Below are 27,964 nucleotides of genomic sequence, written 5' to 3'. Positions count from 1 at the left end.
ACGAGAGTTGAGAAGCAGCACGAGGTGCGATTCGCGAAGCTCTCATCACTGCCCACAAGAGCTGGTCGCTTCTCCTCTCCTTTTGGTGGGCCCTTGGTTCCTAAAGCTTCACCCTGGGGCCCCGGAGGAGTCCGGAGTGCACCATACCACCCTCCATGTTGAGGTGAAACCAAATAGGTGTCTTACCCTTCCTGGGCCATCTCTAGGAAAGGGTATGGTTCCTAACTGGTTGTTAGGAGGAAGGTTCAGTTTCAGTGTAGGTAGGGCCCGCGAGGCTGAGAGGAAGAAGAAAAGACGAGAGGCAGAATTTCAGCTCAAGGAGCCTGGCCCCAGAGTCATCTTGGCCTCTTGGGTTTGGAGAGGGGGCAGATGGTGCGTCTGGGGAGGGGACCACTCTCCGGTTCTCTCAGCCACCTACTCGGGAAGAAGACGGGGGAAGAAATAGGGAGCCAGCCGGATTTGTTTTGGAAGGTCATTGCCACTTTAGGCATCAGAAATAGACTGTCACTCGAGGGGTAACTTTCTAATGGTATCCAGCAACACTGATGGTGCCTTAAACCCTAGCAGCTTTGTCACATACCCAAGGGTACTATCAGCAGAAGGTGCAGTGCCTAGGCTCGGCAGCCCATCATCAACCATCCCCGAAGGAGGCACCTCCAGCCAAGAGGACTGTTTTGAGGACCGATTTGAGGACCACATGTCTGTTATGAATGTCCACTTGCGGCATTGCAGTGTCAGGATCTGCCTACCCACAGAAGTTAAGACTGAAGCATGGGGCTTAAACCTAGAACAGTGAAAAAAGGAGGAGTGAACAACAACAAAAATTTTTTTGGATGGTACCTTATATGGTATGTCAAGGGCTTTGTGCTAATGGTATGCATACCTAGGTGTTTTGTGTTCTTTCTTCCCCACAGTGGTTTACCTTTGTTGTCCAGGTGACTTCGTGTTTTAGAGCTGCATTGATGTTTTAAGTACTCTGGCCGTGGAGGAATTCGGATCCTGAAACATCTACATGCCTTTTATATACTTTTTATTATTGAGATAGGATTCCTTTCGTGGATATTCTCAATAAGATAACACCATATCTTTGCATCAACCTTGGCTTATGCTAATTGACTTTTGTCGGTCAATATCAAGGTCTTTTCATTAAAATAACCAATGCATAATGTATGGGAGCAAAGTCTAAAGCTTCAAATATGTTCTCAGACAGAAATATTCCAAGAATTCGAGTCAGGTATGTTTCTCAGATAAATGACAGTGGAGGCGTTGCATACAGGGAAATTCTCCATTCTCAGGTTTCCCAGAGTTGAAATCCAGCGTGCGTGTCATTAATCATACATAGGGGTTGGTCCTTCAGTCAATGCAAGCTCTGCGTAAGATGAAGCCAGCCCTTAGTAATCCTTCCTACCACTATGATCTCGGGGAGGGAGAGGACAACTGGGCGGTCAGTCACACGTGCTGGTGCCCAGACTCTGTCCTTCTTGCCCGAGTCCGACGCCGGTGTGCCTGTGCGGTTACCCTATGGGAGGTAATAGACCGAGAGCTTTCCAAAAGTAAAAACAAACTCGGCATAACGTTCAGCACGACCGAGAGTTTCCACCAGGAAAGCAGTTCGAATCGTGGCTTCTTGCTCAGGGTAACTCCCTAAACCCTGTAATAAACCCACTCTGACTGTTTAATAAATCAATAACAACAACAACCTCCAACAGCAACAAAAACAGCCTTCACCCCTAACCGCGCCGGACCAAAGCCTTCCCAATTTGGGCTGCGAATCTCTATTTCGTTCGCCTCGGAAAGGTCTTGGAGCGGGGGTATCCCCCGGCTGGACCTGTTTGCTCGTAGATTCCTCGGAGAGGGACTGTGATAGAGAGGTCTGTTGGTGAAAGGGAAGCGAACCTGGAAATCCGGTCCTGGTTGGGCAAGAGCTCGTTGCTCCGACGCAAGGGTGCGGCGGAGATGGGAGAGGACAAGGAAAGAGGGGAAGATGTTGTCGAGCACCCATTTCCAAGTTGCAACTCTCCACACCCGCCGCTACCCGTGGGGGACTCGATCGCTTCCGCTAGGCTGAATTGCGCGATGCGCTGGTCCTGGTTGGGGGTGGCCAGGCAGCGCGTGAGAACTGCTGGGGTGCGTGGCCCCGGTGTGGGCGCACCCAGAGTCTGGGTGCAGCTTCGCTCCGCCAGCTTCTCCTCCCACTCACTCTCTCCCATCTCCTCCCTCCTCTAAACACCCCGCCCCTGGGGCTGCGGGGCTCCCTCTATTTACCGGCCAGTGAGTACACAAAGCGGCGGGTGAGGGGAAGCTTCGCAGGCGTGCACTAAGCAGTGAGATCACTGGCGTTATAAATATCCTGGTGCCAGAGTCGAGATCCGCTCGGGTGGCCTCTCTCTCCCCCTCTTTCTCCCGAGGCTATGTCCACCCGGTGCTGCGAGGGGGGCAGCGCCAGAGGCACACCGCCGCGCGGGGGCTACAAAGCCCAGGATCAGCCCTGCAAGATGCCCTTAAGACCCCAGCGGCTGGAAGAATGAGCTTGTCCTTCCTCCTCCTGCTCTTCCTCAGCCACCTGATCCTCAGCGCCTGGGCTCACGGAGAGAAGCGCCTCGCCCCCAAAGGGCAACCTGGACCCGCTGCCACTGATAGGAGCCCGGGAGGCGACAGCACCAGCCAGAGCTGCAGCAGCACCACGTCTTCCTCCTCTCCCTCCTCTACCTCCTCTGCCCCGGCGGCTACCCTGGGCAACCAAGGAAGCGGCTCCGAGCAGAGCAGCTTCCAGTGGAGCCCCTCGGGGCGCCGGACCGGCAGCCTCTACTGCAGAGTGGGCATCGGTTTCCATCTGCAGATCTACCCGGATGGCAAAGTCAATGGATCCCACGAAGCCAGTATGTTAAGTAAGTTGCTCGCTCTTCTACAAAACCGTTGCTAGGTGAGAGGCGGGCGATTGGGGAACGGGGGCAGCTGGTCATTCCATGGGCCACACGTGCCCCTTTCTGAGCCCTGTCCAGTGGAACCCCGCTAGTCCCCAAAACAGCCGGGCGCGTTGGGCAGAGATGCCTCGATAGGGGCGCGCACACACGTATCCCTGTTGTGGGCCAGAGGAATGGCGATTCCTTAGGTGTAGGTTACCCGGAGACTGATACACACACAGACACCTTGTTTTCAGTTTTCCCTGGCCCCAGAGACGAGCCTCCAGTCGTGCCTGGAGGAATAAGAAAAACCTCGATCCTTTTCCTTCTTCAGTTTCTGTTTACCTTCTGCTTGTGAACTCGGCTGGCATTTTTTATTCAGCATGGCCCAAAACTGATTTTTTTTTTAAGAAGAACCAAACCTCAAATACCCTCCCTCCAACCATTACCAAACCCAAGTTTATATGTGTGTTTGTGTATATATACACATACATACAGTCTAGGGGAGATCAGACATCCCTTGCTTGGAAAATGACAGTGATCTGGAAAACTGGACACGTTTAGAGAGGAAACGTGATGGACACTGCAAACTATTAACTCCGGAGTTGGGCTTAGCAATGTTTAGTATCTTAAACCCATGGCCGAACCTTGTTAGAAAGAGTGACCAGTCTTTAGTCCCCAAGGACCATTAGGGGGAAGTTCTTTATTTTAGGAGAAACTCGGAGGCAGTTCAATTCGGTACAGGTGTAAACAGTATAGGATTATTTTTAAATCAAGTTTAAAATTTCCTTTTATATCTTTCTCCTTAGTGTGCTCTCTTTTCCTCCTTTCTCTTTTTCTCTTCCCTTCCACCCCGTGTTTCCAGACCATCACAACCGCTCTGCTGGCTCCTCTCACTGCCTCCAGTAGCTCAGGGGGAGATGATTTGGGTGTTTGAGTTGTTGCGGCGATCTCCGCAGAGCTTTTCCTCCATAGGGCCGGATCGCTTTTCCGCAAGGGTCAGTCCACCAAATGGAACCACAGAGAGGCCTCCGAGATAGCCGGGGAGAGGGAAAACGTGGCCAGGAGATAGCGCTGCACACCTCTTTTAGCTCTCTAGTGTAGCTCCCGGTAAGACCCAGTTTTCTCCGCCTCAGACCTATGACCCCCAGGGGCCACTGGACTCCTTCTTACTCAGACTCCGAAGTAAAGCGGGCGCCACGGTCGGGCTGGCAACTTGACAGCGGCCCTAGGAGCAGGGTTGGAGGCGCGCAAGTCTGTGCACATCGCCTCCCAGAGTTATGACAGCCGGGTGTGGAAGACCCAGAGGTTCACGCAGGGAGAGGAGCAGGTTCACGTCCTCTCTCTGTCCCTGTCTTTTTCGGGCAGTGCGGCTCCAGCTGGTGGCAGTATAGGTGGTGAGGTGGACTGGAGCGCCAAGCGGGTGACAGGCCCCTCCACACACACCCTAAGGAGCCCCAGGGCTTCCCACATGCTACCAAACTTTGCTTAGAGGAGCCTGCTTCCCAGTTTTAAGGTTTATTTCACTCATATCAAGTAACTTGCCACCTTTGGTAGTAAAGGCAGGGTCTGTTGGGGTGAAGGGGAATTTTCCAAGATGTCAGGGGCAGCTAAAGTTATATTTCTTTCAGTATTCCTATTTGTCCCACCCAATTCTTTTCTCCATCAGACACCAGAGCTTCTTCCTCACCTCTAGCAATCTGTCTTCCTTTCTCTTACAGGAAACCTTTCTCTATTCTATTCTTATAGTTTATTCAGGAAACCAGCACCAAAGGAGGACAGTTTCTGTGTTCCCAAGGAAAGGCCGAAAGTTAGCATGTGGCAAACACCAGGTTGAAGGTCAGGGGCTAGAAGAGTGTGTCTGGGGTGCATTTTGGTGTATGGGGGTGTCTGAGAACAACGCTCATTCACCCTCTTCTCTGCAAAGAATCCGTGAGGAACAAAGAAAGGTATTTGGAATTTAGGCCTTACTGGACAGGAAGTTGTAGAATAGCATAGGAGGGAAAATTAGAACAGATGAACAAAGGGTACATTTAGGGAAAAAAGGCATTGACCAATATCTGTTATTCCCAAGGTACGATTTATTTTAAAAAGCCATGTTGAAAGATATCTATGAAAGAAGAGGATCATTTCCTGAACAGCGCCTAGATAAAGCTTCCTTAATTTAACTATCCCTTTCTTAATTCATCCCCTTTTACAATAGCCCTTCAGATTTTAGTCTCACATGACATGTGTTCATTGATCCTTGGTTTGTTCATTCATTCATTCATTCATGCACCCAATACATCTGCCTCACTAGGCTTGACATTTTGGTTACATTTGTACTAGTCTTTTTTTTCCATCCATAGATTTTTCTCACAGGCAAAAGCTTAACTTTAGTGCTTTGAATCACAGTGATTTTCTGCTTTGTGATGTCTGGAGTGTCCTATATTATTTCATATGGTTTTGCAACATTGATCAATGAAAAAAAAATGGAATATCTCATGTTTAATAAGATGGTATGGAGTTGGTACATGTAAAATGGGTCTCCCTGCTTAAGCAGCTGTGAGGGAGAATCAGGTGCCTGTTAATCGTGGTTGGTCATTTACCTTTTCGAAGACAGCACTTGATGGTTTCCTGACACTTACGTAAACTAAAATGTTGGCCCTAGACTGTTGCTTAGAGTATATGAAGAAATGTTTGTCTACTTAGAGTATTTGAGGAAACAGTTGTCTAAGTCTCAAGAGAGAGACTGAGAGAGCTGGGTCAGGGACCATGGAGGATAAATCTGAGTTTTGCCTCATCATCTAATTCTACTGTCTACGAGTTATCAGTGATGGAAAATTCATTCTTTCGGTCACAAGCTTATTACTTCAGAAAAGAGTCAAAGTTTTGCCATAAAATTGCATTCTAACAGGTTCTTATAAACCCAGTCATTGTAATATTTACCAGATAGAAAGATGAATGCATGTGTTTCACAACTATTATTTGACATTAAAATTTTTGCAAATTGTAAATATTTTCAAGTTCCACCATCAAAAGCACACTGATTTTCTGTATCTCTAATTTTGAAATACAGTGTGTTTAGTGTAACTATACAATCGACGTATTGCTACGTTCTCTTATACGATAACCGTTCCGAGTTTTGAAGACAGAAAATGGAACCAAGCATGTTACATACAAACCTTTATTATGAAGAAATGTTTAGGAAGGATGAGAAAATAAGGACAAGACAGTTTTTAAGTTCTAATATTGCACAGAAACAAAGGCTTTGCTTTTATTTATATGATTTTGAGTTTAGTTTCAACACAATACTTCTGTTGACTTGTCTTCGGCTATTGAGGAATAGACAGTTAGGTAATTCTGAATTTCGGGAGGAAAAGCTTAAAGCTATGGCTACACAAAGACAAAGCTTTCACACAAAACGTAAAAATTCCAATAAGATGTTTTGGCTACATAAAACAAACAAACAAAAAAACCCAAACCCATTGCCATTGAGTCAATTCTGACTTATAGCCCCTCTAGGACAGAGTCAAACTGCCCCTAGGGTTTCCAAGGACACCTGGTGGATTCGAACTGCTGACTTTTTGGTTAGCAGCCATTGTTCTTAACCACTATGCCACCAGGGTTTCCCTTGGCTACATAGAACTCTCAATTTTACTGATTTTTTGAATAATCTTAATTTATTATTTGGTCCACTAAGCCTAGGTATGCCAGAATGTATATCTGTTGAATTGAAAAACTCAGGTAGAAAATTACTGCCTTATAAATTTGATCAAAGAAGACTGTTAAAGTAGATATTTCAAGACTCATATTTGATATCTTGATACAAAATATCTTTTGCTTTGTGGATGCAAGTATAGAAACACATTTTTTAGTCATTTTTCTTTGGAGATTTTTAGATGGGTTGTTTAAAGTCTCTGAGTGCATGAAATATCTATATCTATATCTATGTCTCTTTATGTCTTATTCATTAAGAAATGAGAAAAACCACCATCAATAGAGTCCTATTATAGTAAAATCAACTGAAGAGGACTTAGGCAAAAAAAAAAAAAAAAAAAAAGATACATGTGTTACACTTACTGAAATAAGCTTATTTCAGAATTCATGACTATACTTGTAAGTAAGGGGATTTTTTTTTTAAACAGTCTGTGTATAACCCAGGAGACAGCAAGAAATTCTTTCAAGACCTCTTTCAACCTAAGTGGCTACATTGAAATTCCAAGGGAGAATGCTTCCATCTGCTAGGCATTTCTCTCTTCTTTTGAGCCTCTTAAGTATGGATAGCCAAGGAAAGGTAATATATTGTTGCTACCAGCACTTAAATGTGAATTAATTTATATTGCCCCCCAACTCCAAACAGAAAAGAGCCCTGATAGCAAGAGAGTACTAAGACTTGTGTCCAAACATTTGTGCACATGGAGTATAATGAAAGAGAAAAGAGGGTAATGAGATGGTCAAAGAAAACAATCCAATTCAGCAAATTTTGCTCTGTGATTTATGAGGCAAAGTTGACCTTCCACAATTTTACTTGTTGATACCACATTGGCATCCATAAGGTGATTTATGAATTCCATCAATGTATTTTTTATCAAATGTATTAGTACTGACTCCTAATGATGATATTGTTAGTTGCTGTCTAGTGGGTTTTCACCTGTGGCTATCTTATATGTAACAGGATGGAACGTTGCCTGGTCTTGAGCCGTCTTTTTGACCTCTGATAAGTTTGAGCCCATTGTTGTAGCTATTGACTCCTAATGATAGAAGTTGGTTTAAAATACGCAGAATTCTTTAGTGAATTACCCACAGAGGTTTGGCATACTAAAATCAACTGGCCTGTGACCTCCTGGGAGCAGACAGGAGCTGAATTACGGGACTTGTAGAATCTGCTCCAATACTCTAGACAAAAAAAGACATCAAAAAATTGCCACTGAAATTTCTTTGAAAATTATGATCTCAGTAGTGTTCTCAATATTGTGCCAAAACAATTCTTTGATCTCACCTCATCTCTTTTCTCTCTTCTGCATTCCTCAGAATATCAAATAGATCAATACATGTGAAAGTATGTTTTTTCTCAGCTCTCAGTTAATATAATTTTCTTAAAAATATAAAATCCTTTCATTCTCAGGCAATACATCATTTTTATACTGGAACTTACTTAAAAATAAACCTTGTGGTATCCTATAACATAATGGCATTTTCAAATATATTATTTCAACTTTTCTAATAATTAAAATTCATTACAATGCAAATTCTGTGTAACACACACACAGAGAACAGTCAATATACAAGTTGAATGAGTCAAAATAGGTATTTCTTAAAAATAGAATATAACAGTAGTATATTTTTATGTCAGTAAATGTGTTGTTTTTGTTGTTAGGTGCCTTTGAGTGGGTTCCAACCCATAGTGGCCCTATAGGATAGAGTGGAACTCTATCCTAGGGTTTCCAAGGAGAAGCTGGTGGATTTTAACTGCAGACCTTGTGGTTAGCAGCTGAACTCTTAACCACTACACCATATGTAGTATATGCATTAAACAAATATTTATGGAGCCATTTTATTGCTACATTTTAAATGTGAACCTGCAAACACATGTGTAATAAAAATTTTATCTTTTATGCTACCATGTATTTTTTTTCACTAAAACACAATAGATTTGTATTTACAAAACAATTTTCCCAAAAATGAAATATAAAACTTCTAACAGTCTAGAACCGTAAATAAATTGGAGGTGAACATACAACCAAGTCTCCACTCCTACCAACTCCATATCATCTCTTCTGCATCTATCATTAAAAACACACACACTTTTTTGCTCTATTTTTCTCCTTTCTTTAAACACCCATGTGTACAAAGTATTCACAATCACATCTCCTAACTCACAAATATCCAGAACCATTAATGCTGTTCTCTGTATCACTCTGAACTTTGATAGAAATATAACTTTGTATCAGATGTTCTAGTTATGCTTTAGTAACAGTATTATTATGACATATTACATCTGTGTAGTGTGTTTAACTTTATAAAGCAGCCTGTGTGCTTTGATCAAATGATCATACTTTAAAATTTTGTAATGTGCATCATAGTCAAATAGTTTGTAAAGCAAAATTTATAGTAAATACCATTTTGAAAACATTTGGAAGAAGAAGATTCACGAGACACTGGTTTCTTTAGCAGTTTCTTCCTAAAAGGAAAGTGTTGTTGTTAGGTGCCATTTCCAACTAACGGAGACCCTACGCACAACAGAATGAAACACTGCCTAGTCCTGCGCCATCCTCACAATCGTTGCTCTGTTTTAGCCCATAGTTGCAGCCACTGTGTCAATTCATCTCATTGAGGGTCTTCCTCTTTTTTGCTGACCCTCTGCTTTCCCAAGCATGATGTCCTTCTCCAGGGACTGTTACCTCCTGATAACACGTCCAAAGCACGTGAGGAAAATCTCACCATCTTCACTTTTAAGGAACATTCTGGCTGTACTTCTCCCAAGACAGATTTGTTTGTTCTTCTGACAGTCCATGGTATATTCAATATTATTCCCCAACACCGTAATTTAAAGGCTTCGACTCTTCTTCAGCCTTCATTATTCAATGTCCAGCCTTCACATCATATGAGGTGGTAGAAAACACCATGGCTTGCATCAGGCACACCTTAGTCCGCAAGATGGCATCTTTGCCTTTTAATACTTGAAAGAGGTCTTTTGCAGCAGATTTGTCCAATGTAATACATCAGTTGATTTCTTGACTGCTACTTCTAAGGGTGTTGATTATGGATCCAAGTAAAAAGAAATCATTGACAACTTCAATCTTTCTTCATTTATCATGAAGTTGCTTATTAGTTTAGTTGTGAGAATTTTTTGTTTATGTTGAGGTGTAATTCATACTGAAAGCTGTAGTAGTCTTTGATCTTTATCTGTAAGTAAGTCAGTCCTCTTTACTTTGGGCAAGCGAGGTTGTGTCATCTGCGTGTCACAGGTTGTTAGTCTTCCTCCAGTTCTGATGCCGCATTCTTCTTCGTATAGTCCGGCTTCTCAGATTATATGTCCAGCATACAGATTAATACAACCCTGACACACAGCTTTTTCCAACAACATTTTAAATCATGACGTATCCCCTTGTTCTGTTCAAATGACTGCTGCTAGGTCTATGTACAGGTTCTTTATGAGCACAATTAAGTGTTCTGGAATTCCTATTCTTCCCAATGTTATCCATAATTTGTTAGGATCCACACAGTTAAATGCCTTTGCCTAGTCCGTAAAACATAGGCAAACATCTTTCTGGTATTCTTTGCTTTCAGCCGTGTTCCATCTGACATCAGCAATGATATTCCTCATTCCATGTCCTCTTCTGAATCCAGCTTGAATTTCTGGTATTTCCCTGTAAATGTACTGCTGCAACCAATTTTGAATTATCTTTACCATAATTTATTTGCATGTGATATTAATGATATTGTTTGATAATTTCCGCATTCCCTTGGATCACTTTTCTTTGGAATGGATGTGAATATGGATCTCTACCAGTTGATTGGCTAGGTAGTTGCCTCCCAAGTTTCTGGGGCATCGAGAGTGAGCACTTTCTGCATCGCATCCATTTGTTGAAATATCTCAGTTGATATTCCCTCAATTCCTGGTGCTTGTTTTTTGCTAATGCCTTCAATACGGCTTGGACTTGTTCCTTCAGTACCATTGGTTCCTGATCATATGCTACCTTCTGAAATGGTTGAACATCCACCAATTCTTTTTGGTACAGTAACTCTGTGTATTCCTTCCATCTTCTTTTGGTGTTTCTTGCATAACTCAATTTTTATGCTTATGGAGTCCTTCACTATTGCAACTTGAGGCTTGAATTATTTCTTCAGTTCTTTCAGCTTGAGAAATGCTGAGTGTTTTCTTCCCTTTTGGTTGTTTAACTCCGGGTCTTTGCACATTTCATTCTAATACTTTACTCTGTATTCTGGAGCCACCCTTTGAAGTCTTCTGTTCAGCTCTTTTTTAATTTTTTTGATTATTTTTTAATTGTTCAGCTCTTTTACATCATTTCTTTCACTTGCTTTAGCTATTCTACCTTCATGAGCAAGTTTCAGAGTCTCTTCTGACACCCATTTGATTTTTTTTTTTTTTTGCTTTTCTGTCTTTTTAATGACTTTTTGCTTTCTTCATGTATGATATCGTTGATGTCATCCCACAACTCGTCTGGCCTTTGGTCATTAGTGTTCAGTGTGTCAAATCTATTGTTGAGATAGTATCTAAAATACTGAAGGTCATGCTTTGGTTCTCCTGGACTTGTTTTATTTTTCTTTAGCTTCAGCTTGAACTTGCATATGGGCAAGTGATGCTCTGCTCCTCAGTCAGCCCCTGGCCTTGTTCTAACTGATGGTATTGAGCTTCTCCATCATCTCTTTCCATAGTGTAGTTGATTGGACTCCTGTGTATTCCATCCAGTGAGTTCCATCTGTGCAGTCAACGTTTATGTTGTTGGAAAAAGGTATTTTCAATGAATACGTTCTTGGTTTTGCAGAATTCTATCACACAACCTCTAGTGTCATTTGCATCACCACTGCCGTATTTTCTAACTATCGATCCTTCTTCGTTTCCAGCTTTCGCATTCCTATCACTAGTAATTATCAATGCATTTTGATTGCATGTTTGGTCAATTTCAGACTGTGGAAGTTGATAAAATTCTTCAATTTCTTCATCTTTGGCATTAGTGGTTGGTGAGTAAACTTGAATAATAGGGTATTAACTGGTCCTCCTTTAGGCGTACGGATATTATCCTGTAACTGACAGCATTGTACTTCAGCATAGATCTTGAAAAGTTCTTTTTGACAATGATCGTTATGCCGTTTCTCTTCATTTTGCCTTTCCTGGTGTAGTAGATCATTTGATTGTCTGATTCAAAATGGCCAATATGAGTCTATTTCAGCTCATTAATGCCTAGGACATCTATCTTCAAGAGTTCTGTTTTATTTTTGACTACTTCCAATTGTCCTTGATTCATACTTTGTGTATTCCATGTTCCAATTATTAATTGATATTTGAAGCTATTTCTTCTCATTTTGAGTCATGCTACATCAGCAAATGAAGGTCCAGAAAGCTTTACTCCATGTTCTTAAGGCCAAGTCTACCTTCAGGAGGCAGCTCTTTCCCAGTCGAATTTTGAGTGCCTTCCAACCTGAGGGACTCATCTCTTGGCACTATTTATCAGACAATGTTCCGCTGTCAAAAGTTTTCATTGGCCAGTTTTTTCAGAAGTAGATAGCCAGGTACTTCTTCCTAGTCTGTCTCAGTCTGGAAGCTCTGCTGAAACTTCCCCAACATGGGCGACCCTGCTGGGATTTGAAACACTGGTTGCATAAATTCCAGCATCACAACAATACGCAAGCTGCCACAGTAAGGCAAACTGACAGATGAGTGGTGGAAAGCAAAAGTAGTTCCTTTTAAAAGAACAGTTTTTAGCTTAGTTTTTTTTTTCTTTTCTTTTTAAAGAAATACCCATTAACAAATTGTTAGCTGTAATTTCCTTGAAATTTGTGTTTTATTCACCCCAGGCTAAGAACATTTATAAGAAAAAAAAGGTTATTTATCTGTCCCCTTTTCCCCATGAACTTCCTATTTTCAAAAAAATTAGTTGAATAAATAATCATAAGTATTGTTACAGTTATAGGTGTCAGCTTACATTGTACAATATAAATGCTCAATAGAGATATTCATATATATTTGTATGTCATATGTATGTATATACAATATACTCCTTTTTTTGATAAACTGAAAAATTTTATATATACTTGAAATACTGCAGGGGAAAGGTGATATTTCAAGAAAATCTGGCAAATTTTTCTATTTGGCAAGGAGTCTTATTTTGATACCTTAAATAGCATATAGGCTTAGCATATCATTGAAATGTTGAGACGTCCTTCTCTCCATACTTCCTTTCTTCCTTCCTTCCCTTGTTCTTTCCCTTCCTCCTTCCTTTTTTCCATTCTCCCTTTCTTGTTCTTGCGTGCTTGCCTGCCTGTCTTCCATTCTTCATTTCTTTCTAGGACAGGCCCCTTTTTTGCTCTAATGAACTGTGTTAGTTCGTTCTTTTTTCTAATTGAATGTCAGCAATTAACAGAGACATTGTGCTTTTCTCATATTCACGTAGCATCATATATGCATTTATGATAAATAGTTAGGGATTCCAATTAAATGTAGATTGTTAATTTTGTCTTTTTAAAATACTCTGTGAACTGTGGTGTGTGATTCTCTTGACCCAGTGGATGTGGAATTTCAAAATGAAGGTAGGAGACACAGGAACATTGACTTGGTAATGCTAATTGTGACATATAAAATGTAAATGATAATGTAATAAAATACCTCATTAAATTTTTTTTCTCAAAAGTAATTTAAAATGCAAGATGTCCCGAACTATAACCCATTAAACACTTCATTGAGCCAATAATCCCAAATTATTTATAATGCTTTAAGTATCTTTTTATGTAGTCTTTAAATTAACTACTCACTAATTAAGTACAGTGTATATTTATTTGTGTTTTTATGATAGTGACAATTTGAGAAGAAGGATTTACTTCATGTAACTATGTACTATTTTCAAGGCTTTCAATTGTTTATTCTAATTTTGAGTATAGATTTTTTTAGGCTTTAATATAAAAAGTAGTATATTATATCCAATAGAAAAACAATAGATGAGATTTTTTTTTTTTTGAAAAACATACACCAAAATTCTTTTCAATTGCTTTAGAACTTGAAAAGATTACATTGTGAAACATTATGTACTAAAAGTGGTTTATCATTTGTAAGGAAAAAGAAAAAGAACAGCTGACGAAGCAGAACTAAATCATTGAATCTGGAAATTAATCATTTTAAATGAACGCTGAAATGCTAACCTATTTTTTTTTAAACAGGGAATGTAATGAAAAACAAGGATGTTACATACTTTTTTTTTTTTAAACCTTAGCGATGAACAATGGAAAAATATATATGTAGAAATTTAAATCTTTGCAATAACAATGAGTCTGTGTTTTATTTGGGATTTCTGTCATCCTAGGTATTTTGGAAATATTTGCTGTGTCTCAGGGGATCGTAGGAATACGAGGAGTTTTCAGCAACAAATTTTTAGCCATGTCAAAAAAAGGAAAACTCCACGCAAGTGTAAGTAGAACCACTTTATATTTGTTAACGATGTTATGGAGATTTTCTGTTTTTAAAACAGAATGAAGTGATTTTCCAAACTTGTAGATAAGGTAGACAACTTGCCCAGAGAACTAAGAAAAAAAAAAATTTGGACATTATATGTGTATGATAACCAATATAATTGCATGTGTTTTTCTAAGTAATCATTTAAGCATTTTATTTACTTGCAAAGATTTTTTATAATCTACAAAAATTTCAGGGAATAAGCTATTTGGAACTAACATTTTAAAAGTGATTGTCATTATTTATTTCTTAAAAGTTGTCCAACTAATCAGAAACTGTTGAGAAATAATGTAGTACATAACATTTTATATTCACATGTTTATGGTGATTTGATTTTGCTATATATGTGTGTTTAATAAAGTTCTTATTTCTTATAAGCTGTTCATGATGTCAAAAGTGGGATCTAAACTGTATAACGTGTTTTCATATTAGTAAGTATGGAGGGAGGAACCTAATAATGAGAAGACTCCAACCTACCATAAAGAAAATTTATTTGATCTATTTGAGGAATTCTCATCTTGTTTTTTGTTGCATTAAAAAAATTATTTCTTTAAACTATGAAGATTAACTTTGTATTCTTAAAATGTTCTCAAGACCACTTAGACATTTTGAAATTAATTCACAAATTATTGGTTTTATGCTTTTGTTAGGCAAATGCCATTATCTGGAAGCATTAAAACATCTTAAAAATATAAAATATGTTAACCTTAGTTTTCTTATTCACAGATTACCTTTATTTGTATTAGTATTTCGGCACTGCATCACAAAGAGATTTTGGGTTTCTCTGTAGTTGCTAAGTTTTATCACCATAAATCATTTTAAAAAAGTAATTATTCTTTAAAGTTAGCCCTTTAACTCTTGTTCCTATTAATTCTTATTAAGTGAATTGGAGTAATATTACTTTTCTAATTTTCAAAGTATATAGGATATTTTAATTGAGTTATATCAATTGAAATTTACTAATAGTGATTCCTACTTTACAAACCTTAAAAAATTCAATGAGGATTTCATTTGGCTTAATATTTAAGATTTTTACAATTTTAACTTTCCTTATCATCTGAAGGTGGTTTATGAATACCTGTTGGAGGTGACATTTTTATTCAAGCTATTTCTACAGGTTGTTTGAGGACTAAATGAGATAATATGTGCAACGCACTTAAAACAGTATTTGGCACACTCTTAAGTGCTTAATAAATATACCTATCGCTATATGATTAAATATACCCAAAACCAGAAAACCAAACCAACTGCCGTCGAGTCAATTCTGACTCATAGAAACCCTATAGGACAGAGTAGAACCGCCCCTTAAGAGTTTCCAAGGAGCGCCTGGCGGATTGAAACTCCCGGCCGACGTTTGGGTTAGCAGCCGTAGGACTTAAGCACTACGCCACCAGGGTTTCCGATCTAAATATAATAATCCCTTAAAATCTCAGTTTATTAAACTAAATAAGAAATCATTGTTAAACTTTAATCTCCCACTGCAAGATTTGTAAAAAGATTTATCTATTTGATTTTCTGAGCTGGTTATTAACACTCTAGAAAGCTATAATGTAGTGCTCATAAAATAATCGTTCTTTGATTTTTTCATTTATTTATTTTAGGGGACGAAGTTCTACATTGCTGTAGAAAAGTAGTATTAATATATAATTATGTGCCATTAAAATTAATATTTGATTTTTTAAAAATAAAAACTAAATAGAAGAAGATTAAATGTACCTGAGATTTTTTTTTCCTCATTCTACTTTAAATTTTTAAAAGATTAAAGAATCCTCAAAATCTAAACAGCATAAAAATACACAATGCATGTAAAGAAACTTTCTTATTGGTTTTGGGAAAATATCATCATCTTTGCTTTTTTAATGGTCTGATTTCTGCTTGAGTCTGTGCAAAAAAATAGATGATCCTTGGACCAGCTTAAGAATAATTGCCACAGAAAGGGAAGTATTACAAATGGATGCCAATTAGAAAGGTCAAACCCGGAGGTTAGGATACGTGATTCCTCTGTCAAATGCAAGTAACAAATTTCTAGAAATTTGACCCAAATGTCTAAGGATGGCTGGTTGAAATAATGCAGATAATGCAAAAAACAACATCTGTTATTCTTTCTCATCTTGGCAGGCTAAAGTTATTTCATGGGGTAATGACTTTTAAACAGTACAAAGCAAGTCTTGCTCTTGTCACTCACCAAAGCTCTTTGATATAAAAGTCATTCTGATGACTTTGAGCTGAATTGTAGATAAAAAATTAAGCCCTGCAATTATGTGGGTACTTTTTAAACCAATTGTCCAAGCCCACTTTCTCTTATCTCAGCTTTTATCAGCACTTTTTCTCTAGATTGAAACAATTAAATTATCAAGTGATTTATTTTTAAAGATGTTGAATTTAAAAATATTAATTCTAGCAATTATCAGTTTTATGCCCAGATGGTTTCTTTCCTGTTTTCAGCTTATAATAAAACATATGGATTTTTTTCTTGTAACTTTAAATATGATTATTTGGTTTAGTTCTGATTTTTGCAAAATTCCATCATCACCAAAAATGTAAAAAAACAAAAAGGAAACTTTGTACTTTAAGAGCCGTTATTGTTGTTGTTAGGTGTTGTCGGATTTGTTCTGACTCATAGCTACCTTAGAGATAGAGTAGTTCGATGTACCATTTGTGAGTTTTGTGTGTGTGTGTGTGTGTGTGTGTGTTATTTTGAATTACTGATTGTGCAGAGGCATTCACAGTTTACCTTTAGGGTGCTGTTTACAAAGTACATGTGAGCTAGGAATGTAAAATATTCATATAATTCTGGAAAAAGTAATCCCAAATTGTACTGAGGAGTGTTCATGGATAATTGTAGATTTTCAAGTTGGTTTTTATAGTAACAATCAGAACATTATAAATTAGTTACTGGGTAAAAATAATATATTCCTATACCTCTTTAAGGAAACCTTGGCAGCATAGTGGCTAAGAGCTATGGCTGCTAACCAGAAGGTCAGCAGTTTGAATCCACTAGGTGTTCCTTGGAAACTAAGTGGCAGTTCTGCCCTGTCCTGTAGGATCCCTATGAGTTGGAATTGACTCCACGGCAATGGGTTTGTTCTTTTTTTTTTTTTTTTTTAATAGCTCTTTGAAAAAGCTGTTTTACTCACATTAGTACATTAGATAATTAGGTGAAGATAGTCTTTATTATTGTCTTAGAGATGTTAAATTGTTTTCCTAAGGTCACACAGTTAACAAATGATTTAACCAGAACTACATCCTTTAAAATGTTTTTTCACTATTTCTCTTTAAAGACTATAATGTTTTATTTGGTAAAAGTTAGCTTGGAAGAAGATATTTTGTTTGGGACGAATTACATTGTTTTAATCTATTCTTTTAGGGGAATTAATTGCATCATTTAATAATACTTTTGCATAACATTTTAAAAAATGAATATTGTGGTGCATGCTTAGAATATTTATAGCACTCTATTTAATAGTTAAGTAAGTAGGCAATTTTGGATTTGTAGTTAAAGTTCTAGGTTTTCCTGTCATTTCCTTTCTGGCTGCTTGTTCTTTCTGTCTCTGTCTCTGCCTTTCAGAGCACTTTTTGTCATCTACTTCTGTGTCTCCTGTACTTGATTTTAAAGTCTAGACAGGAGAGGATGTGTCTGCCACAGGACTTATCACGTATTTTAATAAATATTGTGTATTCAGTGTGATGATGGGTTGCATGGAGGACAGAAGAGAAAAGAAATTCGTTTTGTTCACAGACGGTCACCTGGCAAATGCCCCATGGTCAGTGGGCACAAATATGGCAAACAGATATTTCAGTCCAGAATGATTAGATTTAGGCAAGGTATATGCTGATATCTTTTTTGTACTATTTTTGTTAATTCAGTAAGAGATTTGTTTTATTTGAACTTTATCTATTTAAGTGTGCCTTTATCTATTTAAGCCTGTACTCATTCAAACCCTTGATCTACGTGCAGCTGTCCTTAAAACTTTTACTAGTATACAGTATAAAAACAATGCAGGACAATTCCTATCATGCTGGTGTTTTCGGCATTTTGCCCAAGGTTGAAGACGTACAGGAATCATCAAGAGTAGGAGTAGATGACTGCTTCCCAAACAGTCATAAGGGCTAGACAGAGTCAACACTATAGTCTTCATTCTCTTTCTTAACCCATTCCCAAGCTGAGCGCTCCTCTCTTTCTGGCTTCATCTCTCTGTCTGCCTGTCTGTTCCTGTTCCCTCCTCCTCCCACCCTCCAAACCAAACAAGCCTCTTTAGGTTGAAAGTCCCATAGAGAGTCTTTCTGGATTTTTCTGAGGTAGATGCAGACGTAACAGTAAAAGACTTTGAGTGTGGTGGCTAAGGGAGTCTCTGGGTGGCGCAAGTGGTTAATGAACTCGGCTGCTAACCAGAAGGTTGGAAGTTCAAGTCCCCCAGAGGCACCTTGGAAGAAAGAGCTGATGATGTACTTCTGAAAAGCAGTCATTGAAAATCCTGTGGTGCATAGTTCTCCTCTGACACACATGGGGTCGCTTTGAGTTGGAATTGTCTGGACTTGAGGGCAACTGTTTTTTGTTTTTTTGGTGGTTGTTAAGAGTATAGTTAGATCCATAACTTACTAGCTGTGTCATCTTACTAAGCTCTATATTCCTTGGATTTCTCATCTGTAAAAGGAGGAATAAAAGTAACCACCCATTGGGATAGCTGAGAGTTTTAAATGAGATAATACATGAAAAACACAGTATTGTCGGGGGGGGGGGGAGGCATGCAGCTCTTAATTTTTCTAAAATATTCATCTTCAATTTCCTGCCAGGCACCTGTTGATGATTCTCAATCTTCTCTCTTAGGTTTTTTGGTTTGAGAGTCAGGCAGCTGTGACTCCTCAGATATTTAGACCATCCCCCAATCCTATTTATCATTGACATTTATCGTCCCTAGGTTCAAACTTTTTGTACGTACAGTAGCCTCTCATCTTCTGAGTTTTCCTTTGTCCAGTGAATTGAATTTGAAAGCAAAATTTCCAGGCTCATATTCTTAAGGAGCCAAGAGTCTCCTGTGGTCATGAGCTTATAATTCTTTCGGAGCCTTATAGTGCACCATATACTTCCCCTAAAAACTGTAAATCCTGGAAAAGGTGGTTATCATGTATTCTTCAGTCTTTTCAAAAAGTATGCAAGATAGCTCATTGCCTATTGGAGAAAAACATTTTAGCTTATTTTAAAGATCCAGAGAGAAGCATGTGGTAGATTTATTTTTGTTTCCTTAGGGTTTTAGGGGATCATGTTTGGAAGGAAAGCTAATTGCAGAGTTTACGAAACAGGCATGGAATGTGTGCTTGATCAGCCCTAAGCAAGGACTAGAACGCCCTCCTTTCCTGATTTCAGAGGGTGCCAGCTGGCTTGCCTGGGTTGAGAGTCTGGACTGGACTTCCTGAACTGGGGGCAGAGTGAGCAGGAGTGGGCAGACCCTAAATCTGGGCATGTTTACTGAATGGAGAAATGGAGACTTGTGCAACAGTTATCATCATCTTTAAAAAAATAACTTATTAAGCACTTCACTCTGCCAGTCAAGACAGAAAGCTATATAAGAGTATTTGAATAGAAACTTTCCTTGCCCTTTAAGAGCTTTTAATTTACGTAGCAAAATTGGATGTCTAATAATTCAGGCCCCAAAATATATTTAGCGCTCTGCCTTTTCAGTAAATGCCATTTCTTCCCTTAACTATGTGAATCTGTACCAAAAAAACCCAAACCCATTGCCATCGAGTTAATTCCAATTCTTAGCGACCCTATAGGAGAGAGTAGAACTGCACCATAGGGTTTCCAAGCAACAGCTGGTGGATTCAAACTGCTGACTTTTTGGTTAGCAGCTGAGCTCTTAACTACTGAGCCACCAGGGCTCCAGAGAGCCTAATTTACTGAGGAAATCTTGGTGTGGTGAATTGACTTGTAGCTTCAGAGATCCATTTTAGCCTACAGACAGAGACGGTGTTATATCTTTCTGATGGTTTGGGACGTGGCAATTGTTTTTCATTAGTCTTTTAAAACAGAGCAATCTCAGGGCAGGTAGGACTATAAAGAAGCCTAGGAAATAGCCCAGGCTTGTATGGTCTAATGCAAACAGCCTTAGTCTAGGAATTGGAAAATCTGAGATTTAAGTTGTGGGGCTGCCCTGGCAATTGATTAGATGAATCATTTCTTTTTTTACTTCTCTGACTGAACAATCAGATAATTGTTGTTAGCTGCCATCCAGTTGGCCCTTGACTCACAGTGACCTCAAGTACAACGGAGCTGAACACAGCTGGGGCCGGCACCATCCCCATGATCAGTTGTGGGCTGGACCATTGGAATCCCTAGGATTTTCTTTGGATGATTTTCAGAAGCAGGCCCTCAGGCCTTTCATCCTAGTCCATCTTAGTCTGGAAGCTCTGCTACAACCTGTTCAGCATCGCCGCAAAAGCGCAAGCTTTCACTGACACATGGGTGGTGACTGCAAATGAGGTACATTGGCTGGAAAAGTAACCGGGGTCTCTCACGTGGAAGGCGAATATTCTACTCCTGATTCACCATTGCCCCATTAATCAGGTAATAGTACCCTAATAGTATTCATAGGATTACGGTGAGAATGAAATAATATATGTAAAACACCTGGCACATAGAAGCCCATAGTAGCTCAGCTTTATAGAGTTTTAAGAGTATTGGAAAGAAAACTCCTATCTTATATGGTGTTTCTCCTCACCTCACCTGTAACAAAATCACATGAAATGCTGGTTAATGATGCTGCTGCAGGGTCTCACCTCAAACTTACTCCACAATCTCCAGAGACAGTGTCTGGGATCTGCATTTTGAGCAGTTTCTTGAGTAATTTTAAGGCAATTCTTTTTTTTTTTTTTTTTTTAATTGTGCTTTAAGTGAAAGTTTACAAATCAAGTCAGTCTCTCATACAAAAACTTATACACACCTTGCTATGTTCTCGTAGCTGCTCTCCCCCGATAAGACAGCACACTTCTTCTCTCCACCCTGTATTCCCTGAGTCCATTCAACCAGCTCCTGTCCCCCTCTGCCTTCTCATCTCGCCTCCAGACAGGAGCTGATTTTAAGGGAATTCTTGAAGTTGGAAGGAAGGACAATGCTCTGTGCCTGGTATTCATCACTGTATTAGTTCAGGTTGGTTTATTATTAAAAATCAGCTTATATAGTTCCTTGGTTGGTTATTAGGAGAAATGGAGATACAGAATGAGCAAAGTTTCAGTGCCAAGCAGAGGGAAATATGGCCATGCCCTAGAGGCAGCATAATATGGCTACAGTCAGCCCGTGTTGTTGTTGTTGTTAGCCGCCATCCAGTCGGCCTCTGAGTTATGGCGACCCTGTGCACAATGGAGAGAAATCCTGCCATCCCTATGATCGGTTGTGGACGGGATCATTGTGATGCATATGGTTTTCACTGGCTGATTTTCCAAAGTAGATCACCAGGCCTTTCTTCCTAGTCTTTTAGTCTAGAAGCTCTGTTGAAACCTGTTCAGCAACACACAAGTCTCCACTGACAGCTGGGTGGTGGCAGTGCGTGAGGTGCATCGTCTGGAATCGAACCCTGGCCTTCCACACCGAAGGACGTAATTCAGCCACTGCCCCCATATGAGGCTTGTAGGGTAAAAAGTAAAAGGCAGTTTCTGTGGGAACTTGCTGCTCTGTACAGGGTACGCTGCTTGCGAGCAACTGGATCAGGGTCTGGCTTTTAGCTTCCATTCGCCACCAAGGCTGGGTACTTTTGTGCAGGGAACACGCCACACAACCATACAAAACAGCCTTTGGTTCAGGGCACTTGTCCCAAGCAGCCCCATTGATGGAAGTAGGTGGGAACCAACTTGCACTAAAAGGAGATAAGAGAACCAGAGTTAGGTTTGTATGTAACAAGGAGACTTTGCTTAGAGTACAGTCCAGGGTATAGTTACTTTTTCATTATAGTTGAACTTTTTAATTATTTAGAATCAGTTAATTATTACTATTATACTTTATATAAAGTTTATAAAAGGAGAAAGAGGCAAATCAAGGAAACAAAGTAAAATAAAAAATTAAAATTTATTATGTATCTCATAAACTCCAAAGCCGATAGTGGTTTCAGTCTTAATTCGCTACCTTCTACATGTCTTACGTATACTGGATGCATATTTGGATACATCTCTTTACAGTTGCACATAAGGAGAACTGGTATTTGTGTGTGTGTGTGTGTTTGTGTGTGTGTAGCCCCAGCTCATTGCACTACAAGAGCCTCAATCTCATGGAACGATATTTACTAATAAGCACAGAACTATACTAACAGGTTTTAGAGAATTTTTAACAATATAGTTACAGAAAGAATTTTCTGTTTGGTTTAGCCAATTATCAGATTTCGATTAAGCAGAATCATTCTTTTCTGGATTATTCCAATTAATCGAAATCTTACTTCCTTTGACCTTTCCTTAAAACATCCAGCGTATGTCTTCAGTGCGTGAGAAGAGGAGTAGACAAAGCTCTCTTCTAATCAACAAGTTCTTGTATCTCTTAGTAGCAGCATGTTTCCCCTTCTCTGAGTAATATGAATGTTCCAGTAAAAATAGCTTAATTTGTTTAAGCTGTTTTGTTTTATTTTTTAGGAGTATACGAAAATGTATAGAAATTAGATGATTTGAATATTTTATTTTAATTTTGCAAATCACAGTTTGTTGAAAGGGACTTCTTTTATACATTTTAGATCAAGGAGCAATTTTAGAGAAAATTGCAGATAATTTAAATCAACAAAGCACAGGGGCAGGATTAGTCTATATTTTTTCCCATTGTAAAAGTGACAAGTAGCACAGTTCCTGGCAAGTGGTAAGCAGTCAATAAACATCACCTATTGGACAAATCAATGAGAATTTGAAACAAAAGTAGGGATTCTTTACAAACATTTTAATGGTTGCTTTTGTTGTGGTGTTCAAGGTGGTAGGGTAATGAGATGATAAACCAAACAAAACCAAAGTCACTGCCATCGAGTCGATTCTGACTCATAGTGACCCTATAGGACAGAATAGAACTGCCCCATAAAGTTTCCAAGGAGCAGCTGGTGGATTCAAACTGCTGACCTTTCGGATAGTAGCCTGAGCTCTTAATACTGTGCCACCAGGGCTCCAATGAGGTCATGGGGGTCCTGAATTCAGTAGCAGATTTGAAATTTTATTCACCTCTCCACTTTATAACTGGAAAAGTCCTATGTCAACTTCACTTTTCCTAGAGAAATAATATAGTTCTATTATTTAAAATGGAGCCCTGGTGGCGCAGTGGTTAAGATCTCAGCTGCAACCTAAAAGTTCAGCCATTCAAATCCACCAGCCACTCCTTGGAAATCCTATAAGGCAGTTCTGCTCTGCCTTATAGGGTCACTATGAGTCGGAATTCACTCAATGGCAACGGGTTTGTTTTTCTTTTTTTGGAGAGGGGGTATTATTTAAAATATATGTACTTCATATTATTTAAAAAAGAATTATAAGGACTTCTTACAATTCAAAAGGGATTTAAATAATTAAAATTAGCCTGAAAAAATGTATTTTTCAAAATCGTCTTATGGAGATTGTATATACTTTAATACCTGTAGCTCCGAGCTGTGCTATTTAATGACACTCTACTATTCGGACGCTTTATGCATGGTATTAGGGGCAGAGATATTCCGCTTAGGGTCACCGTCTGAACAAAGTCAGGACTAATGACAGGAGAAGTCTATCCTTCAAGAAGAAACTAGAGCTCCCGATGAAAAAAAAATCACTGAAATGTTTGTTTCAAATGGTTCTGTTCCATCATAGCTGGAAGAATTTTTCAGACAAAACATTAAATTAGAAGTCAATTAACAAAGCCAAAACAGTCTGATCGCCTTTACTTCTTGTTTTTATGCGGGGTTTGGAAGGGCCAAGGGGCTGCAAGTAGAGTGGGGGGGGGAGGTTCTCAGAAATCTAAACATCTCTACTCTGTCTGACAATTAGGTGGCCCTTAAAAATCTAGAGCCCGAGCAGCCGTCTCCTGAAAAGGCTCTCTTACGAAAGAAGTTTACCACATGAATCTTGAGGAGGAAGGGAGAATATTTTTAAGATGAAATAATTTTAGGGGAGAGGAAAGTGTGGGTTTTCACATACCAATGACCTTAGGATGGAAATGATACAGGTTGATACAGTATGATGTATATGTGTGTATGTGAGCCATATCAATAACAATAATTAAAAAAAAGGCATATTGTTCCTCTGTTTTCTTGGTCACTCTCAGAAAGAAAAAAAAAAAAAGAAAAACTTACAAAGGTCTAGAATAGGCAAATGTATAGAGACCAAAGTCAATTTTTGATTACCAGGATTGGGAAGGAGGGGGAAAGCTCAGTGCTTGGCGGGGCACCAAGCTTTTGTTAAGGGTGATAGAAAATTTTGGAAATGGGTAGTGGTAATAGTTGCACAACATAGTGAAACTAAGTAATGCCACTGAATTGTGTATGTAAAAAATGTTGAAATGGCACACACACACACATACAGTCATCACAATAAAGAAATTAATTTTTAAGTGACCATAAAAAACTCCACAAAGGTTAAATAGCGGAGTACACTTTTAAAAAGTAACTGCCCAAATTAGATAGAGCAACCACTGCTATCACTATTTTGGGAAAATAGATTTTTGTGAAACAAGAGTAGAAGTCAGGTCAAGGTGTAATGTATAATATACTTTTTAAAACATTCAACTACATTTTAAGAAGAATCTTAAATATACCCACTACGCTTTTTAATGAAATTCTCCACACCTTTCTAAAATACTTATCCTTTTATATAGCGGAAAACATTCCAGGTTACTATTGCTATAATTTTAAAGTTGAACTTTGGGATTATCTGAATAGGAGAGCATTTAATTTCTTTAAGAGCTAAACATCTGTAGAAAAATCTACATTTAACTTGTAAGAACGTCTTTTTAATAGAATATAGGAACAATAAATGTGTGATCTTCTAAAGTGGTATCAACATAACACTCTTGGCCTAGACAATAGGTTGGTAGGCTATAAAACTGGATGGAAGAAATTCCATAGGCGGCAGTTCTTTAAAATCCTTACTTCTAATCCGCTAGAGATCAAATCCAGAGAATCACCAGTAGACTTGTAGAAAATCTATATTTATAGATTCATAGCCCCCAAATAAAGAGCTTTATTGATTGAACTGCACTGGAATACACATATCTTGGATAAACTATCATATGCAAGGAAAATGCTCTGATATTAGCTGTCTTCAGTACTTTGCTGGGACTATGAACAACATACCTGTGCAGGTTGTGTTGCAGTATTCAGACTTTTAGATTGAAATGTTAAATCTACACTGCAGATAAAAGTTTGGTAATGTTAGAAAAAGCAAGGAAAAAATAAGACATTTTATTATAGTATAGGACTTCTTGGTCTAGAAAATACACATACGGCTTTTAGATTTTTATATATACCCATACCAAACCTGTTGCCATCGAGTTGACTCCAGCTGATAGCGACCCTATATGATTTTTGGTATTTTGGTATTCCCAATTATGTGTAAATGGTACTCCCGGGAATTACTGAAACCTAGTAGCTCTTTTTTAGTAGTTTGGTCTAGGACATGAATTCTTAGTTCTTTAAAGGTTATGGACTTTTTTGAGTTTGATGAAAGCTATAGATCCCTTATCTGAAAAAATATTTTCTTTGATTTCCACAATAATTCTATGGGTGTAAGGATTGTGGATAAGATATCAATTGCAGAATTGGCATTTGATCCCATGTCTGTCTGACTCCACACTTATGCTCCTGCTTTGATACCAGAGTCATTCAGATTCCGCAACATGATGAACTGAGCCCTTTCAAAGCTGGTACTGGTCTGTTTTGCTAGCCTTTTCTCTTGTTCCTTCTTCCGTGCATCCTAAGTGGAAGTCACACTGAACTACTTATAGTTACTCCAAAGTATCACGCTGACCTTTGAGCTCCCTGTTCCTGCCCCCCTGAGAATCCCTTTTCCTGTCACCTGCCTATCTAATTAATGTCTAGTCATACTTGAAGACCCAGCTCAAATGTCACTTTTTCTAGGAAGACTTTCCTGCCCTCTGCTCTTGCTGCCCCACCCTCTTAGATGCTCTTCTTGGATGCTGTCATTATGCCCTCTGTATACTTTTGTCATAATTCCATTTATCAAGCTATGCCATGGTGAATGTTTACTTGTCTGCGTTTTACACTATTATGTGAACATTTCAAGGGCAGATGTCCTGTGTGTGTGTGTGCACGCATGCCAATCTGGCTGAAGTGTTTCTAGTGACTCCAGTGACTTCTCTTTATCATATATACTCTCCTATATCGCATGCGTGAGGGTATCTGGATGTATTTTATCTCTTAAAGAACTCCATCACATGCAATATTAACAGGGCCATATGTTACCTTTCTCTCAGCAGCATGAATCATGCTGATAACAGTGAGAAATGTATGCTTGTTTCAAAGGGATGGTATGACCCAATGTCTCTGAACGCAAATTTATGTTTTACTAGTTGATCATTTCTTAGTAATAGATTCCTATGTATTTTCTTGGGGTCTTAGGAGGAAAAAATTACTTTTTTAAAACTACAAATCTCAAAGTCATTTTAAACAATAACACTGTTTAAATATATTAAGAGTTCCAGTTGTTATTTTTACACACATTAATTTTGGGTCACTAAGTGCAGCCAGAATGCTCCATAGAAGTAAGGATAAGGAGACTTCATCTTTCTTACCTGGGACAGGTCATCAGAAAGACCGATCACTAGAAAGGGAAATCTTGTTTAGTAAAGAAAAGGGTCAGTGACAAAGAGGGAAACCTGGGTGAGATGAGCTGACACAATAGCCGCAACAGCGGGCTCAAACCCACCAACAATTGTGGGGATGGCGCAGGGCTGAGGAGCGTTTTGCTCTTGTGCTTAGAATCAGTATGAGTCAGAGCTGATTAGACAGCAACTGATAATAACGAAGTGCAAAGTAAACAGAAACAAATGCGACAAGCACGAATAAAGAATAAAGAAAGGAAAATAGTAATTTGAAAGCAACTTTAAAAAGCAGGGGTCAGAGGAGTTCTTGGATTTTCTTTTTTGTTCAAAATCTTATATTTTATTACAGGTAGAAAATATTACCACTATTTTCATCTCTTCTTTTTTTCTCCCCAGGCCAAATTTACAGATGACTGCAAGTTCAGGGAGAGATTTCAAGAAAACAGCTATAATACCTACGCCTCAGCAATACACAGAACTGAAAAAACGGGACGTGAGTGGTATGTGGCTCTGAATAAAAGAGGGAAAGCTAAACGAGGCTGCAGCCCACGGGTCAAACCCCAGCACATCTCTACCCATTTTTTGCCGAGATTCAAGCAGTCGGAGCAGCCAGAACTTTCTTTCACGGTCACTGTTCCTGAAAAGAAAAAGCCACCTAACCCTATCAAGCCAAAGGTTCCCCTTTCTGCACCTAGGAAAAGCCCTAACACGGTGAAATACAGACTCAAGTTTCGCTTTGGATAATATTCATCTCGGCCTTGTGAGAAATGCTTCTTTCCCCTCAGGAGTTTGTATAGGTGTCTTCAGAGCTCTGAAGAAAAAATTTCAGGCAGAGCATCAGCTATGCTACACTGTTTTGAAGTCAGGTTATTTGTTTCAGTTTGACTGAAGCAAAAATGTTTTCAAATAGGAAATGAACTGGAATTCTTTGTACCATTATGGGGTGAACACTGTTTCAGTTCAGCAAGACGTAAAGCCTTTTGCTTTATGCTTAGGGAATATTTAGAACTCGGTATTTTCAGAACGTTAAATACTGTGGACTACGTATTTTTCTGACTTTTACAGACCAACTTGAAAAACATACATGGCACATTTTTATTTGTGGTTTCCAAAGAATATTTTGATGCA

The 27,964-nt window shown here is 38.9% G+C and overlaps 1 protein-coding gene across 1 annotated transcript; it reads left to right on the top strand.

Moving 5' to 3' along the window:
• The first annotated feature begins 2,524 nt into the window (after positions 1-2,524).
• FGF5 (fibroblast growth factor 5) lies at positions 2,525-27,580 on the top strand. Its single transcript, XM_010594116.2, has 3 exons — positions 2,525-2,888; positions 13,925-14,028; positions 27,233-27,580. The coding sequence occupies exons 1-3, from the start codon at positions 2,525-2,527 to the stop codon at positions 27,578-27,580; spliced, it is 816 nt and encodes a 271-aa protein (XP_010592418.2).
• The last annotated feature ends 384 nt before the right edge of the window (positions 27,581-27,964 follow it).

This window comes from Loxodonta africana, chromosome 5 (genome assembly GCF_030014295.1).
Source record: "Loxodonta africana isolate mLoxAfr1 chromosome 5, mLoxAfr1.hap2, whole genome shotgun sequence".
NCBI classification, from domain to species: domain Eukaryota; kingdom Metazoa; phylum Chordata; class Mammalia; order Proboscidea; family Elephantidae; genus Loxodonta; species Loxodonta africana.
This window is presented reverse-complemented; position numbering and strand designations above follow the sequence as displayed.